This window comes from Ranitomeya imitator, chromosome 5 (genome assembly GCF_032444005.1).
Source record: "Ranitomeya imitator isolate aRanImi1 chromosome 5, aRanImi1.pri, whole genome shotgun sequence".
Lineage (NCBI taxonomy): Eukaryota > Metazoa > Chordata > Amphibia > Anura > Dendrobatidae > Ranitomeya > Ranitomeya imitator.
This window is the reverse complement of record NC_091286.1, coordinates 196,447,083-196,465,132: the sequence shown is the minus strand read 5'-3', so window position 1 is coordinate 196,465,132 and position 18,050 is coordinate 196,447,083. Positions and strand designations below refer to the sequence as shown.

The following is an 18,050-nucleotide window of genomic DNA, read 5'->3' as shown; positions in this document are numbered from 1 at the left end:
GTGAAGCACTTGGGGGTTCAAAGTGCTCACCACATATCTAGATAAGTTCCTTGGGGGGTCTAGTTTCCAAAATGGGGTCACTTGTGGGGGGTTTCTACTGTTTAGGCACACCAGGGGCTCTGCAAACGCAATGTGACGCCCGCAGACCATTCCATCAAAGTCTGCATTTCAAAAGTCACTACTTCCCTTCTGAGCCCCCACGTGTGCCCAAACAGTGGTTTACCCCCACACATGGGGTATCAGCGTACTCAGGAGAAACTGGACAACAACTTTTGTGGTCCAATTTCTCCTGTAACCCTTGGGAAAATAAAAAATTCTGGGCTAAAAAATTATTTTTGAGGAAAGAAAACGTATTTATTATTTTCACTGCTCTGTGTTATGAACTTCTGTGAAGCACTTGGGGGTTCAAAGTGCTCACCTCACATCTAGATAAGTTCCTTTCGGGGTCTAGTTTCCAAAATGGGGACACTTGTGGGGGGTTTCTACTGTTTAGCCACATCAGGGGCTCTGCAAACGCAACGTGACGCCCACAGAGCATTCCATCAAAGTCTGCATTTCAAAACGTCACTACTTCACTTCCGAGCCCCAGCATGTGCCTAAACAGTGGTTTACCCCCACATATGGGGTATCAGCGTACTCAGGAGAAACTGGACAACAACTTTTGGGGTCAAATTTCTCCTGTTACCCTTGGGAAAATAAAAAATTGCGGGCTAAAATTCATTTTTGAGAAAATAATTTTTTTTTTTTATTTTCATGGCTCTGCGTTATAAACTTCTGTGAAGCACTTGAGGGTTCAAAGTGCTCACTACACATCTAGATTAGTTCCTTTGGGGGTCTAGTTTCCAAAATGGGGTAATTTGTGGGGGATCTCCAATGTTTAGGCACACAGGGGCTCTCCAAACGCGACATGGTGTCCACTAATGATTGGAGATAATTTTCCATTTAAAAAGCCAAATGGCGTGCCTTCCCTTCTGAGCCCTGCCATGCGCCCAAACAGTGGTTTACCCCCACATATGGGGTATCTGCATACTCAGGACAAACTGGACAACAACATTTGTGGTCCAATTTCTCCTATTACCATTGGCAAAATAGGAAATTCCAGGCTAAAAAATCATTTTTGCGAAAAGAAAAATTATTTTTTATTTTCATGGCTCTGCATTATAAACTTCTGTGAAGCACCTGGGGGTTTAAAGTGCTCAGTATGCATCTAGATAAGTTCCTTGGGGGGTCTAGTTTCCAAAATGGGGTCACTTGTGGGGGAGCTCCATTGCATAGGCACACAGGGGCTCTCCAAATGCGACATGGTGTCCGCTAACAATTGGAGCAAATTTTCCATTCAAAAAGTTAAAAGGCGCGCCTTCCCTTCCGAGCCCTGCCGTGTGCCCAAACAGTGGTTTACCCCCACATATGAGGTATCGGCGTACTCGGGAGAAATTGCTCAACAAATTTTAGGATCCATTTTATCCTATTGCCCATGTGAAAATGAAAAAATTGAGGCGAAAATAAATTTTTTGTGAAAAAAAAGTACTTTTTCATTTTTACGGATCAATTTGTGAAGCACCTGAGGGTTTAAAGTGCTCACTAGGCATCTAGATAAGTTCCTTGGGGGGTCCAGTTTCCAAAATGGGGTCACTTGTGGAGGAGCTCCAATGTTTAAGCACACAGGGTCTCTCCAAACGCGACATGGTGTCCGCTAACGATGGAGATAATTTTTCATTCAAAAAGTCAAATGGCGCTCCTTCCCTTCCGAGCCTTACCATGTGCCCAAACAGTGGTTTACCCCCACATGTGAAGTATCGGTGTACTCAGGAGAAATTGCCAAACAAATTTTAGGATCCATTTTATCCTGTTGTCCATGTGAAAATGAAAAAATTGAGGCTAAAAGAATTTTTTTGTGAAAAAAAAGTACTTTTTCATTTTTACGGATCAATTTGTGAAGCACCTGGGGGTTTAAAGGGCTCACTATGCATCTAGATAAGTTCCTTGGGGCGTCTAGTTTCCAAAATGGGGTCACTTGTGGGGGAGCTCCAATTTTTAGGCACACGGGGGCTCTCCAAATGTGACATGGTGTCCGCTAAAGAGTGCAGCCAATTTTTCATTCAAAAAGTCAAATGGCGCTCCTTCCCTTCCAAGCCCTGCCGTGCGCCCAAACAGTGGTTTACCCCCACATATGAGGTATCAGCGTACTCAGGACAAATTGGACAACAACTTACGTGGTTCAGTTTCTCCTTTTACCATTGGGAAAATAAAAAAATTGTTGCTGAAAAATCATTTTTGTGACTAAAAAGTTAAATGTTCATTTTTTCCTTCCATGTTGCTTCTGCTGCTGTGAAGCACCTGAAGGGTTAATAAACTTCTTGAATGTGGTTTTGTGCACCTTGAGGGGTGCAGTTTTTAGAATGGTGTCACTTTTGGGTATTTTCAGCCATATAGACCCCTCAAACTGACTTCAAATGTGAGGTGGTCCCTAAAAAAAATGGTTTTGTAAATTTCGTTGTAAAAATGAGAAATCGCTGGTCAAATTTTAACCCTTATAACTTCCTAGCAAAAAAAAATTTTGTTTCCAAAATTGTGCTGATGTAAAGTAGACGTGTGGGAAATGTTATTTATTAACTATTTTGTGTCACATAACTCTCTGGTTTAACAGAATAAAAATTCAAAATTTGAAAATTGCGAAATTTTCAAAATTTTCGCCAAATTTCCGTTTTTATCACAAATAAACACAGAATTTATTGACCTAAATTTACCACTAACATGAAGCCCAATATGTCACGAAAAAACAATCTCAGAACCGCTAGGATCCATTGAAGCGTTCCTGAGTTATTACCTCATGAAGGGACACTGGTCAGAATTGCAAAAAACGGCAAGGTCTTTAAGGTCAAAATAGGCTGGGTCATGAAGGGGTTAAGGGCATAAAAATTTAAAGTTGGAAAATTGCGAAATTTTCTAAATTTTCGCCAAATTTCCGTTTTTTTCACAAATAAACGCAAGTTATATCGAATAAATGTTACCACTAAAATGAAGTACAATATGTCACGAGAAAACAATGTCAGAATCGCCAAGATCCGTTGAAGCGTTCCAGAGTTATAACCTCATAAAGGGACAGTGGTCAGAATTGTAAAAATTGGCCCGGTCATTAACGTGCAAACCACCCTCGGGGCTTAAGGGGTTAAGGTCCAAAACAGGTGCTGTAGCAGGGGCAGCCAAAGGGAAGGCACACACTGCCCTGCTGTCTTATCTGCATACAGTTAAGCAGGGTATGAGCATTTATAGCAAGCCGCTGAAGTAACTGTCATGGAAGTGACAGAAAAATGTAATCGATTATTCCAGTCCCCATGAAGTGATGGAGTTCACTCCTCCTCCAGAGTTTCAGTGGGATGCATACAGAAATGCATCAATGTTTATAGTGATGCTATTTTATTGTGTTTGCTTGGGCCTCCAATAGTATAAGCATTTTCTGTCCTCTAATTATAAAACATTGCTGCTCATTTGTTTAATAAAGGAAATAATAAACAATAGTAAACTATTTCATGTCTGCTTTTGATATCTGCTTATTGAGTATGTGATATTGTTTTCAGCTGATCTGGAAAACATGGCAAGCGTAGAACGCATTGCATTTCTTCAGGAAAAACTTAAAGAGCTTCGGAAACACTATGTGTCATTAAAATCTGAAGTAGCTTCCATTGATAGAAGAAGAAAACATTCTAAGAAGAAAGAAAGGGAAGGTATGTGTTTTTCATCATTATCATCAGCTATTCTTACGATGTTAGAAAACTCTGCTTTATGTTCTTCCATTCATACAGATAATGAGACTTATGGAGATACAGTCGAACCCCTCTTACTGCTTCATTTAAAACAGTGGGCAACCAGTGAATGGTGCCTGTGGTCTGCCAACAGCTCCTACAGAACAGTAGTGGTGGTTACCATCTGTTTATGAGCAAAGCTAACAAACAGACTTGCAGTATTTTTTTTAAATGGCCAGATAAAACTCTTTTTGTAAGATAAAACACTCTGTAAGTCAATCTGACATTTTTACAACAGATTCACTACTATACTAACTTTTTATTTACGTTGGAAACAGACTTTATAGTTTCCATTTGATTATAAAGCAAATAACCTTTAATCAATAATACAATCTAAGTTAAGACAATTCGGCTGTCTCCCTTCGTCCTCCTCTTCTCCTTGTCCACTAAATTGTTGTGCTTCATTCTGACTTCACAGATAAAATCAGTGGCCAAAGAGGAGACGACTTTTCCTTTTCACTTAGATATGGTAATAGTTGCCCAAAAAAAGTATGTAGAAAGGAGAAAGCAGGTGCAAATGTAGAGACAGACATAGTTTTTTTTGTAATTCAAATAAGTTTTTATTAAGAATAACAAGATAATTGACATGTTACATTCTCATTTTCAATACAAAGTTTTTCCCCTTCAAACAACCCCCTTCAATCCCAACGCTTAGCACTTCCATCATTAAAACAATAGAATAACTACCGTATATACTCGAGTATAAGCCGAGATTTTCAGCCCAAATTTTTGGGCTCAAAGTGCCCCTCTCGGCTTATACTCGAGTCAAGGTGGGTGGCAGGGTCGGCGGGTGAGGGGGAGAGGGCGCTGAGGCATACTTACCTAGTCCCAGCGATCCTGATGCTCCGTCTGCCGTCCCACGGTCTTCTGTGCTGCAGCTACTTCCCCTCTTCAGCGGTCACGTGGGACCGCTCATTACAGAAATGAATAGGCGGCTCCACCTCCCATAGGGGTGGAGCCGCCTATTCATTTCTCTAATCAGCGGTGCCGGTGACCGCTGATAGAGGAAGAAGCTGCAGCACAGAAGACCGTGGGACAGGCAGAGGGAGCCGGACGTCGGGACCAGATAAGTATGTCATATTTACCTGTCCCCGTTCCAGCCGCCGCTCCGTCTTCCCGGCGTCGCTCCGCTCCGCTCTGACTGTTCAGGTCAGAGGGCGCGATGACGCATATAGTCTGCGCCGCGCCCTCTGCCTGATCAGTCAGAGCGGGGAGACGCCGGGACCGGACGCCGGAACGAGACGCCGGGAGCTGCAATCAAGAGAGGTGAGTATGGCTTTTTTTTTTTTTTTATTGCAGCAGCGGCACAGATTTATGTGGAGCATCTATGGGGGCAGTATGAACGGTGCAGAGCATCTATGGGGGCAGTATGAACGGTGCAGAGCATCTATGGGGGCAGTATGAACGGTGCAGAGCATCTATGGGGGCAGTATGAACGGTGCAGAGCATCTATGGGGGCAGTATGAACGGTGCAGAGCATCTATGGGGGCAGTATGAACGGTGCAGAGCATCTATGGGGGCAGTATGAACGGTGCAGAGCATCTATGGGGGCTGTATGAACGGTGCAGAGCATCTATGGGGGCAGTATGAACGGTGCAGAGCATCTATGGGGGCAGTATGAACGGTGCAGAGCATCTATGGGGGCAGTATGAACGGTGCAGAGCATATATGGGGCAGTATGAACGGTGCAGAGCATCTATGGGGGCAGTATGAACGGTGCAGAGCATCTATGGGGGCAGTATGAACGGTGCAGAGCATCTATGGGGGCAGTATGAACGGTGCAGAGCATATATGGGGCAGTATGAACGGTGCAGAGCATCTATGGGGGCAGTATGAACGGTGCAGAGCATCTATGGGGGCAGTATGAACGGTCCAGAGCATCTATGGGGGCAGTATGAACGGTGCAGAGCATCTATGGGGCAGTATGAACGGTGCAGAGCATATATGGGGCACAGATATGGGGGCAGTATGAACGGTGCAGAGCACTATATGGGGCAGTATGAACGGTGCAGAGCACTATATGGGGCACAGATATGGGGGCAGTATGAACGGTGCAGAGCACTATATGGGGGCAGTATGAACGGTGCAGAGCACTATATGGGGCAGTATGAATGGTGCAGAGCACTATATGGGGCACAGATATGGGGCAATATGAATGGTGCAGAGCACTATATGGCAGAGCTATGGGGAAATAATGAACGGTGCAGAGCACTATATGGCACAGCTATGGGGAAATAATGATCTATTTTTATTTTTTAAATTCACCGGTAAATGCTGCATTTCCACCCTAGGCTTATACTCGAGTCAATAGGTTTTCCCAGTTTTTTTGTGGCAAAATTAGGGGGGTCGGCTTATACTCGGGTCGGCTTATACTCGAGTATATACGGTAATCCCTCAGCCAATAATGTAAGCCACATTTTACATTACCATTAATTAGGAACCTTAATTCACTCAATTTCTATAATACCCCTATCCCATGGTAATCCAAGGAGACCACAGTTTATTGAACACTTCAATTTTCCCTCTCTTTTTATAAAACCCCTTTTCCAGTATCGGCCCTGCTTCACATACTGGAGGAATTCTCCTCTTGAAGGCGGTTCTTCCCTGATCCAATTTCGAGCTATTACCTTCCTAGCCATGTATAACAATCTAGCAATAGCTATCTTCAGGTTGTTATCCACTCCAATCTCATCCACGCATCCCAACAAGCACACAAGTGGATCCCTTGGCACCGTGCATCCATACGCACCTTCCATACGATTCAAAGCTACCAACCAAAAGGCAGCCAGTCTCGGACACGTCCACATCATATGAAATATATCAGCTTCTGTAGATTTACACCTCAGGCATTCAGAATCATCCCGCAAACCTGCCTTATATAGTACTATCGGAGACTTATAAACTCTGTGTATCACATAGAGCTGTGACAGCCTATACGGTTCGCTCAGTGACAGTCTTGGGACTCATTCTAGCACCGACTCCCAAGTCTCGTTATCCATCAGACCCAGATCCCTTTCCCACTTAGCTCTCGCCATTATCGGATGCCCCAACAGGAAAGTGTGTAGCAGGTCTTTATACAAAGTAGATATAACCCCCCAGTAGTCCCTTCATTACACACATACTCCAGCACTATATCCCTTTGAATTCTAATACCTCCATTCCTATTCTGAGCTCCAAAAGCATGCCTCATCCACAAATACTGATACTCCCCTGCAGTCCCAAGACCAAATTCCGCCTGCAATTGGGAAAATGATTTCAACTCACCTCGCTCAATTATTTGATACACGTACTGAATCCCTTTGCCCTGCCATTCTGTCAGTACCCCCAATGCCTCAAACTCCTGCAGATTATTGTTATGCCATAGCGGAGAGAATCTAGTCAAGTCCGTGATCCCACGTATATGCCTCAATCTACCCCACAGCCTACATATCAACAACACAGTCGGGTATAATTTCACCAGAGCCCCCAGGGATCCATCCTCCAAACATTGTACTACTGGCCTTTTTGTCACCACTTCCATCAGCCGCTGTACCGCTCCAGATGACCCCTCAAGTGCCCATCCCTTTAGATGCTGACTTTGGGCTGCAAGAAAATATATTTCAGGGTTAGGCAGTAAAAAAACAAAAAAAAAAACAAAGCAATACCACAGGGACCAAAAGAAGAAAAAACATACAAGGCGTAGGAATATTAAAATATGGTTTAATTAAAAGAAATGCCAATGATTACATAATCAAAAGGAAAATATTAAAAACAAAACCACTTCCGCGCAGCAACAGGATTACAGGGCTGTATATATTCACCAGCAATCTGGCCTCCCCAATACCAGGATATAAAATAAGGGGCTGTACAAAAAGCGCTATAATGTGCAAAAAAGGGGGGGTGGAAACTACAAAATTATGTCTATATAAAAAAACAAAATATATAAATATATATAAAAATACTGTGCAAATCTGCTCATAAAACGTGTAAAGTAAAATGGTGTTTACAATACTAAAAAATATATAACATATATCACGTGCAAAAAAATAAAAAATTGTTAATTATATTGCACAAGTAAAGCCGTGAATCATCACTCAATGTGCAAAAAAGAGGGGAAGGGGTTAATATAACCCTATAATGTAAACCATGTTTACTCAAATAAGGTGCAAATAAGAAATAAAGTGATAATGTGCCACAACCTAGCTCAAATCAAGTAAAGTGCACCATTGCAGACAGCTACCACACATACATAGTGATAGCGTCTGCCCAAATTTGCATATTTCAATGTGCAGATGTACAGCCGAAATTAAAGATGTTACCTATACCACCCCCTGACGAAGGTTAATTCCGAAACGCGCGTTGGGCACGTGCTGGCACAGGAGAGAGCCCCCCAGGTATAGGTAACATCTTTAATTTCGGCTGTACATCTGCACATTGAAATATGCAAATTTGGGCAGACGCTATCACTATGTATGTGTGGTAGCTGTCTGCAATGGTGCACTTTACTTGATTTGAGCTAGGTTGTGGCACATTATCACTTTATTTCTTATTTGCACCTTATTTGAGTAAACGTGGTTTACATTATAGGGTTATATTAACCCCTTCCCCTTTTTTTTGCACATTGAGTGATGATTCACGGCTTTACTTGTGCAATATAATTAACAATTTTTTATTTTTTTGCACGTGATATATGTTATATATTTTTTAGTATTGTAAACACCATTTTACTTTACACGTTTTATGAGCAGATTTGCACAGTATTTTTATATATATTTATATATTTTGTTTTTTTATATAGACATAATTTTGTATTTTCCACCTTCCTTTTTTTGCACATTATAGCGCTTTTTGTACAGCCCCTTATTTTATATCCTGGTATTGGGGAGGCCAGATTGCTGGTGAATATATACAGCCCTGTAATCCTGTTGCTGAGCGGAAGTGGTTTTGTTTTTAATATTTTCCTTTTGATTATGTAATCATTGGCATTTCTTTTAATAAAGCCATATTTTAATATTCCTACGCCTTGTATGTTTTTTCTTCTTTTGGTCCCTGTGGTATTGCTTTGGTTTTATCTCTTGTGCAGTGGTTTTTCACTGCAATCAGGCACAGCGCACCCTGGTGGTTGACTATATTTCTAGTCTATTTAATTTTTGCACCTCTCTTTTTGAGAGATATTATGATGGCAAAATCTCTGTAAACCAACTGTGGGTATACTGTGTGTTACTTAATTAATATATATTACAGGGTTAGGCAGTGCCAGGTCTCCATCTTCCTTGGGTCGCTGAAGTGTCTCCAGTTTGATACGCGGATATTGTCTCCCCCATATTAAATTCCTAAACAGAGAGTTAATCTGTCTAAATTTCCCGCGCGGTATCCAAACTGGCGCATTATGAAGAATATACAATATTTTCGGCATCAGAATCATTTTGATAAGATTCACCCTACCTACCACAGATAGGCCAAGCATTTACTTTTGCCTTAAGAACACCTAAGATTGGAGTCAGATTCCTATGTATATAATCAGTAACAGGCATAGATACCCATATTCCAAGGTGCTTAAATTGGCTCGTCACCTTCAGTCGCCCATCCTCCAGTGGCTCCCCACCAGCGTCGTCCACCTTAAACAAGATAGACTTACTCCAGTTTATCTTAAGTCCCGACACCGATCCGAATCGTTCAATAATCCCAAAGGCTCCCTCCAAGGACACAACCGGGTCAGCCAGAAATAGCAGAATGTCATCCGCATACAACGCCACCCTTTCTTCAATCATCCCATATTTAAACCCAGACACCTCATCAGACCGTTGAAGCTTAGCAGCCAGTGGTTCCACAGCCAAAGCAAACAAAAGACGAGAGAGCGGACACCTCTGCCTCGTCCCTCTAGCCAGTTGTATGGTCCGTGATAACTCCCCGTTCACCCTAACCCTGGCCATCGGCATCGAGTACATCAGCCGAATCCAAGATATGAACTGCGGGCCAAACCCCATACTCCGCTACACCTGCCAGAGATACCCCCACTCCACACTATCGAACGCCTTATGGGCGTCTAAAGATGCAATAACTCTCTGGCCACAGTTATCAGATCTGAGTTGCAAATTCATATACAGCCTTCGTAAGTTAATCGCAGTGGACCTATCAGACATAAAGCCAGACTGGTCTGAGTGCACCAGGCCGGAAATGACACTTGTCAACCTCATCACCAATACCTTAGTCAGGAGTTTAACATCTATAGTGAGCAAGGAGATTGGCCGATATGAATCCGGCTGTTTCGAGTCCTTCCCCTTCTTAGGAATCACCACTATTATGGCCTCTCGCATAGATGCCGGCAGACTTCCTCTACTCCTAGCCTCCTCCAGGACCGCCTTTAATCTAGGGATCAGCACTTCCCCCAAGTTTTTATAAATTTCGGCAGGAAATCCATCTACGCCAGGCGCCTTTCCATTAGCCATAGATTGCAATGCCCGACCCAACTCCTCCTCCGTGATGGGAGCCTCCAAATCCTCTCTATGTCACTCAGCCTTGGGAGCTCCAATTCCTCAAGGAACGCCACCATGCCCTCCATCGACCCATCCACTCGAGAGGAATATAAGTCCGCATAAAAATCCGCAAAAACCTCTAAAATCTCTGAAGTCTCAGAGACAGCCATACCGCTCCCCGACACCAGAGAATGGACAAAGGAAGTATTTCTCTGGGCAGAAGCCACCAGGGACAGCAAATGACCCACAGATTCGCCCTCCTGGTAATAAGCCAGATTAATGAATTCCCTCTTCCTTTCAGCCTTACCCAACAAAAAGAGACAGACATAGTTAATGATAAAGGATTTTTGCACCCGAGTGCTGGATTCCTTGCTCCCTTGAATGCCCTCAATTCAATCCCCTCTTGACTGCTGTTTCTGAGGATAGACTGCAGAGAGTTTGGGGAGCAGGATATTTTCTTCTCTGCTGCGGGTGAAGCGTATTCAAGAGATAATAGAAGCTAGTCTCTTCTTCACCTCACTTTTTCATAGATTCTATGGGCAGATGTGACGTGGTCTTTCTAAAAATCAGTACCTTTTTATCAGGTACTGGTAAATTCAGAAGGTATAAGGGCTAAAGAACATAACATAGGTAGAGAAAGAGGCATTTTGCACTAATATACAGTTGCTATCAAAATAATCGAGCCTCCATTGCAAATTAGTTTTTATTAGAAAAATATACAAATGTTCTTCTGTTTGCAATAAATCAATTAAACAAGAAAAATGCAAAAATCTCAACACAACTGAGTGTTTTCTCCAAGTTTAACACAAAATGCCACTTGTGATGACTACTACATTCTCAGAATTAGTCAACCACTTCATAGCAAGTGTCTTTAGTACTTAGTAGGGCACCCTTTCTCTGTTACAACCTGCTGTAAATGTGATGTTTAGTTAGACACTACCTTCTGGCAATAAATTTGCGTTAATTCCTCATGGGCAATGGTTTCCAATTCACCAATATTCTTGGGTTTGCATACTGCAACCTCCTTCTTTAGATTTTTAATGGGGTTCAAGTCCGGTAACTGATGGCCACGTTGGAAATCTTCTGCTTGTTTTATGCTTGTGATAATTGTCTTATTGGAAGGTTCAATGACACCTCAATTTCAGCTTTCTCACAGAAGGCATGTTTATTTCCTAGGTTTTCTTGAGACTTGCTTGACTCAACTTTCTTTTTTTTTATCAGATACATTTTTATTGAGCACTTTAGAGATATTACAAGGAGCAAAATAGTGAAAAAAATTTCACTAACAATGAACATCTCATATCCCCTTAAAAACAAAAAGACCTCCTCCCTAACCTACAACTCGGTTCATGATGATAGTCACACGTAATATCCAGTTAATTAAGCCATACTAAAATCCCATCCATTGCACGTTGTCACAACCATTTTTATCCTGTATTTTTTCAGTATATATAAGCATGTTGAGTATTCAATGTATAGCTAAAAATTACATTTCTTCAGACTTTTAACACATCCACAATTGGATATGTAAAAAAAAAAAGTTCCTGTGCTGAGATAATCTTATAAATGTGCCCCTGCTGTGTACTGTGTAATGGCCGTGTTTCACCTTGCTGGAACTTGGTCTGATTATACCACAGCTCCTCGTCAGGGGTTAGGGTACCGTCACACTATACGATTTACCTACAATCACGACCAGCGATATGACCTGGCCGTGATCGTAGGTAAATCGTAGTGTGGTCGCTGGGGAGCTGTCACACAGACAGCTCTCCAGCGACCAACGATGCCGAGGTACCCGGGTAACCAGGGTAAACATCGGGTTACTAAGCGCAGGACCGCGCTTAGTAACCCGATGTTTACCCTGGTTACCAGCGTAAAAAAAAACAAACAGCACATACTTACATTCTGGTGTCCGTCAGGTCCCTTGCCGTCTGCTTCCCGCACTCACTGACTGCCGGCCGTAAAGTGAAAGCACAGCACAGCGGTGACGTCACCGCTGTGCTCTGCTTTCACTTTACGGCCGGCAGTCACTGAATGCGGGAAGCAGACGGCAAGGGACCTGACGGACACCAGAATGTAAGTATGTGCTGTTTGTTTTTTTTTAGTTTTACGCTTGTAACCAGGGTAAACATCGGGTTACTAAGCGCGGCCCTGCGCTTAGTAACCCGATGTTTACCCTGGTTACAAGCGAACGCATCGCTAGATCGGTGTCACACACACCGATCTAGCGATGCCAGCGGGAGATCCAGCGACAAAAGAAAGTTCTAAACGATCTGCTACGACGTACGATTCTCAGCAGGATCCCTGATCGCTGCTGCGTGTCAGACACAGCGATATCGTAACGATATCGCTGGAACGTCACGAATCGTACCGTCGTAGCGATCGAAATGGCAGTGTGTGACGGTACCCTTAGGCAAAAAGAGTATATAGAGATATTACAGCACATGCTGGGAGCATTCAGATAGTGCTCATTTTGGGAAGCAAGCTCTGTCAATCAGAAGCAGAGGAATATCCTCAATATGCAAATGAGGAAGCATCACATTGCACCACGCCAAGGGTGTAGTAAAGTCTCCTCATTTGCCTATGAATTAAAATGTATGTTCTCGGGCACTGTACCAGTAACAGGTACAATGCTAGTATGGTTGTTATAGTGGCTGCATAGCCCATTTAAATGTAATATTGTATAACTCATTTAAAATGGATTTTGGGGGTGACTTAGGATACTTCCATTTTCTCTATGTGCTACAATATTGTGGTATTGCAGTATATAAACTCCTCAACATTGAAATTGCAGCACCAAAAAGGGAAAGTCGTGGAATTATCGAAATCACAAGATCGATAGACATGCTAATGATGTGCAAATCATGAAATAATGGCTGAGATTAGACCTCAAGTTGAGGATCCTGCTCTGTATGTTACTCTGTCGCCTTATTGGGGGACACAGGACCATGGGTGTTATGCTGCTGTCCACTAGGAGGCGACACTATGCATAATCTGAAAAAGATTAACCGTGGCTCCTCCTCTGCAGTATACACCCCTGGACGGCATCAGCCTTCTCCAGTTTTTGCTTAGTGTCGCATAGGAGGCACACCTAAGATTTTTTTTTACTCCGTTTTTTTCCGACGGATTACAGATGAAGAAAAGTGGGTCTCCTGTGAGACTCCCGGCATGGCTGCTTCCTATTATGGGGTGCCCAGTTGAAGTCGAGTTGGCTTTTTACCCCATGTCACTCCTTTTCCAGTCCCTCGGTTGCTGGTTCGAAGTCGAGACCCCCTCCTTCCCCAATTCCTTTTGGTTTCTGGGTTGAGTTTGAGGCGAGGATAAAGCCCCCTGAAGGTGACAGCACCCTCCCTAATCCCCCTCTGGGGGCATTAGGTTGAGACGCCTCAGGTAGGGCCTGTACAGGCATCATTCTGCAGCTCCCAGCATGGGCCATCACACCGCGCCTGCATTCAGGGACCCCAGCCCAGCTGCGGGCTCCTGTCGGGGCCGGGGGGAGTGCAGGCAGGCATGGTAGAATAGAGACACGGCTCCCTGCGCCCCTGTCTCTGCAGCAACACCAGCTCTATACTGCCTCAGGGGGACCCCTTACAGTGCTCCCCTTCCGCTTATAGCCCCAACCGCTATCCTGCTTTTAAATCTGGGGGGCTCGAGTTCAGATCCGACCCCTTCCGGACTTCGCGCCGGCCTGGAGCCTTTCTGAGCATCAGGCATCTAATTTAGGCCGCGGCTTTGACCTAGCTGAAGCCGCCTCCTCTCCGTCCCCCCGGCCTGCCCCCCGGATGACAAATATGACACTCTACTTTCTCATAGAGGGGGCGGATCGAGAGAGAAAGGGCGCATTTTTACACAGCTTTGCCGCCTTTTTTCACAGCTCTCCGTCCCCTTCTCCCTTTCCTCTTCTCCTCGGCGGCTATTTCTACTGCAGGAAGGATTAACCCTGCATCTCCCGGTCAGCAGGACCAGGCCAGCCAGTCTCCGGGGGGCACAGGACTGTGGATCTTCGGTGCTGGACCTAGGGGCAAACTGGTGGGGTAAGATCACAGCTGGGTTGTTTTACTTGGCTGTGAATCCATATTCCCTGTAAGGCTCCCCTATAGGTTCCTCTGCATAGCTACCCTCTGCATAGCCAGCCCTTCTGCACTCTGTGCACTATGCCGGGCTCAAGGTCCAAGTGAACCAGGCAGGACTGCTATTATGCATTCTGCACAGCCTGCGGGACTGTTCTCCCCAGAGGCAGCACGTACCCACACTGGCAGGACTGCACTCAGATTACTGTGTCAGAGCCCCAAGAGGCCCCTGCCAAGGCTTTGGTGTCTAATACCACGCTGGAATGGGTCACTCAGATGTCGCAATCTATGACGCAGACTATAGATAACTTAACCTCCACATTGCTTCAGGCTCTGCAGAATCATGCCTCGGCTATGACCGCTACCCAGCAAAGGGAGAGCTTGACTCAGGGACAGCACGACCCTGGCACTTCCACGTCTAGGTCAGGACACAAGAGGACACACAGGTCACGTTCATCTGCGTCATCCCATAGCACACGGTGATCCCCTTTTAGGGAGAGAATACGTAGTTCTAGGTCATCTAGACCGTCCCCTTCCGGGGGCAGACAATGCAGATCTCCACAATCCCTGACCAGAGAAGGTCTCCGCCCCAGCTCACCCAGCAGGGGACGCCTCAGTGATACACAGGATTCGGAAGGCATCTGTGACTCCGACTCAGACAAGGAAACAGAGGGGTCCTTGATCCCAATTCCTTCTAGCAATACAGCGCTAGTTGAGGACTTAGTCTCTTCCATCCATCGGGTGCTGGACATTTCTGATCCGCCACTAGAGGCCGCAGAACACAAGATTTCCTTTGAAGGACCTCTGAAGCCGCCTAAGGTTTTCTCTAACCACCCAGAGTTTAAGGTGATCCTTAAAAAGCAGCTCTCACAGCCTGAGAAAAAATTCGCTAATCGCAAATATCTGGAGGCGAGGTACTCCTTCCCGCAGAAGGATACCAAGAAATGGACAGACCCACCCGAAGTGGACCCCCCTAGTCTCTAGACTAGCAGCACAGACCCTCCATTCACTGCCAGATAGCTCAACCCTCAGGGACGCAGCAGACCGGCAGGTAGAACGCATGGCTCGTTCAATTTTCGAGGCCGCAGGGGCATCCCTGGCTCCTGCGTTCGCTTCAGTTTGGGCTGCCAAGGCCATTCTGGCCTGTGCCAAAAATTTACAAGCTGGCCTCCAAGTATCCGCTCCTGAGCTGATTGCAGATTACATGCTTCATGCAGCTCTGGATTCAGCAAGGGGTGTAGCGGGGATAGCATCAATTGCCATCACAATTCGGCGTATTCTCTGGCTGCGGGAATGGAAAGCGGACGCAGCCTCGAAGTACCTCACGCACCTCCCCTAGCTCAGTGGGCGACTTTTTGGTGAACAGTTGGACACGATGATATCCAACGCCACCGGGGGTAAGAGTACCTCTCTTCCCCAACTGAAACCTAAACGCACTTACAAGAAGCGTAACCAAACTCGATTCCGATCCTTTCGGAATTCTTCGGGCTGGTCCGTCTCGCGTCCAGCACAAAATCGTAACCGTTCCCCACGCAGGGACAACTCACGGTCGACGCAAAGGTCGGACAAGACCTGGCAGTCAAAAGCAGCCCAGTCTAAGCCCAGAGGAGGAAAATCTCAGACTTTCTCCTCATCATGACTCACGGACTCCGGAAGACACCACACCCGTAGGCGGCCGACTTTCTCTATCGCCTTTCATTGGGGGACACAGGAACCATGGGTGTATGCTGCTGCCACTAGGAGGTTGACACTATGCAAATAAAAAAAGTCAGCTCCTCCTCTGCAGTGTACACCCTACCGACAGGAAGTAGGATATTCAGTTTAGCTTAGTGTCAGTAGGAGGTGGACACGGGTCTTTCATTAGACCCTTATCTACCTCAATGTGCGTCATTTCTTTTCAGGTTTCCGGAGGGATACAGGGTGAACAGTCACACCTGTAGTCCCACAATACGGACTATGAGTACGGCGTGTACTGCCACCCCGTATCCTCATAGATCCCACAGCAGGACCATGATCCTAGCACACCAGCGTGCTCAGAAGTCCGGTCCTGGCTCCGTCCCCCACCCACTCGCCTTCCAGAGCCTGTCGGTTGGAGGAGACGAGGACGTCCATCACAGCTTCCTGGACGTCTCATTCCTCTTCAGGTTAGTATCGACGTGGGAAGTTGAGGTGAGTATTTCCCATCCCAAATCTTTCAAGGGGGGTTCTGGCTAGGGCTCCCAGATTACCTGGTCGTCGCTTGCTCCCAGATTGCGCAGCACGGCCCGGGATTACTGTTCCCATGCAGCCCCCTCTGCCTTCTATTCCGGCACAGGGCCTTTACAGCCTGCCGCGCTGCTTCCTCCACTCTCCCCAGTGAGACAGCCCTGACTAGCTGTCCTGCCGTTCTTTCTGCGGCGCGCTTCCCCGGCGCCGCGGCTTTAATGGGGCCAGCGGCGCGCTTCCCTGGCGCCGCGGTTTTTAATGGGGCCAGCGGCGCGCTTCCCCGGCGCCGCGGTTTTAATGGGGCCACACTTCTTTCTCCAGCGCGACAGCCCTCTCAGGCTGCCACGCCGCTTCTCCCTGCGGCGCACTGCTCTGGCGCTGCGGGTGTTTCATAGCAGCCGCTCCATCCTCTCCAGCGTGACAGCCTTGGCAGGCTGCCGCGCTGTTTTTCTACCTTCGGCGCACTGATCCGACGCCGCGGCTCTCCTCCGGCGGTCGCTGGCCTGTAATTTAGGCCCCGGCTTCTGCCCGGGCTTACTTCCGGTGCCGCGCTCTGTCCACTTCCGCTTTCATCGGGCGGGCTTTCTCCCGCCCGACAATCTCTTTACTCCCCGCCCACCGGCGCCATCTTGGTGCTCCTGGGCCCATGATTTCTACGCCGCTGCTTAGCGCCACATCGCAGCCGGGCGCACGTTCCAGCGCCCTTTTCAGCGGTCTCCTTCTGCGGTTCTTCCAGACTGCAGCCAGGCCCTTTTTTCCCCAGCACACGTTTCCTCCGGCGGGGTCCCCTGCATCCTCCTTAGGTTGCCATCTCATCGCTGGTGCCCTGGACCTGTGCCATGATGCCGGTCGCAGCTACAGCCAGGAGCAGTCTACAGGACTCTACTATTACTGTGAGTAGCTCTGCTATGCAGCCTATTACTCCCCTCTCCTGTTCCCCTAACCTTCGGGCATCATTTAGTGGGTCTGCTCCCAGGCCTAACCCTATAAGGAGAGCGTCCCTGTCCTCCTGCTTCCTCTTGTCAGCTGCAGCAACTCCCTGTCCAGGAGTCCCTAACCCGGGTGAGGCCGAGACCCCTATCCCTGGGTGGGCTTTCCTTCTGTCTCAGTCTGGGGCGGACCTCACCAGGATGTCACGACCTTGGTATCCGTGCCTGTCCGCAATCGCTAGTGGGTCACAGGATTCTCCGTCCAGCCTTGTTCAACTTGGCCACAAGAGATACAGAACAGAGGGATACAGGGTGAACAGTCACACCTGCAATCCCACTTTATGGACTATGAGTACGGCGTGTACTGCCACCCCGTATCCTCATAGATCCGACGGCAGGACCATGATCCTAGCACACAAGCGTGCTTAGATGTTCGGTCCCAGCTCCATTCCCCACCCACTCGCCCTCCAGAGCCTGTCGGTTGGAGGAGACCAGGACGTCCACCATCAGCCCCATGGACGTCTGACACCTGTCTTTCCCGCTCCATCTTGCCCTCCGTTTTGGCCGGTGAGATCCCTCTTCCTGATCCTC

At 46.4% G+C, this 18,050-nt stretch overlaps 1 protein-coding gene across 2 annotated transcripts in view; it reads left to right on the top strand.

Annotated features, from left to right (window-relative positions):
- Positions 1–18,050, top strand: part of ARID4B (AT-rich interaction domain 4B) — a 402,063-nt gene that overhangs the window by 371,840 nt on the left and 12,173 nt on the right. For both annotated transcript variants that reach the window (XM_069769485.1, XM_069769484.1), the window contains exon 23: positions 3,579–3,725. In XM_069769485.1, coding sequence (XP_069625586.1) covers positions 3,579–3,725 — 147 coding nt within the window. The remainder of the gene's footprint in view (positions 1–3,578; positions 3,726–18,050) is intronic.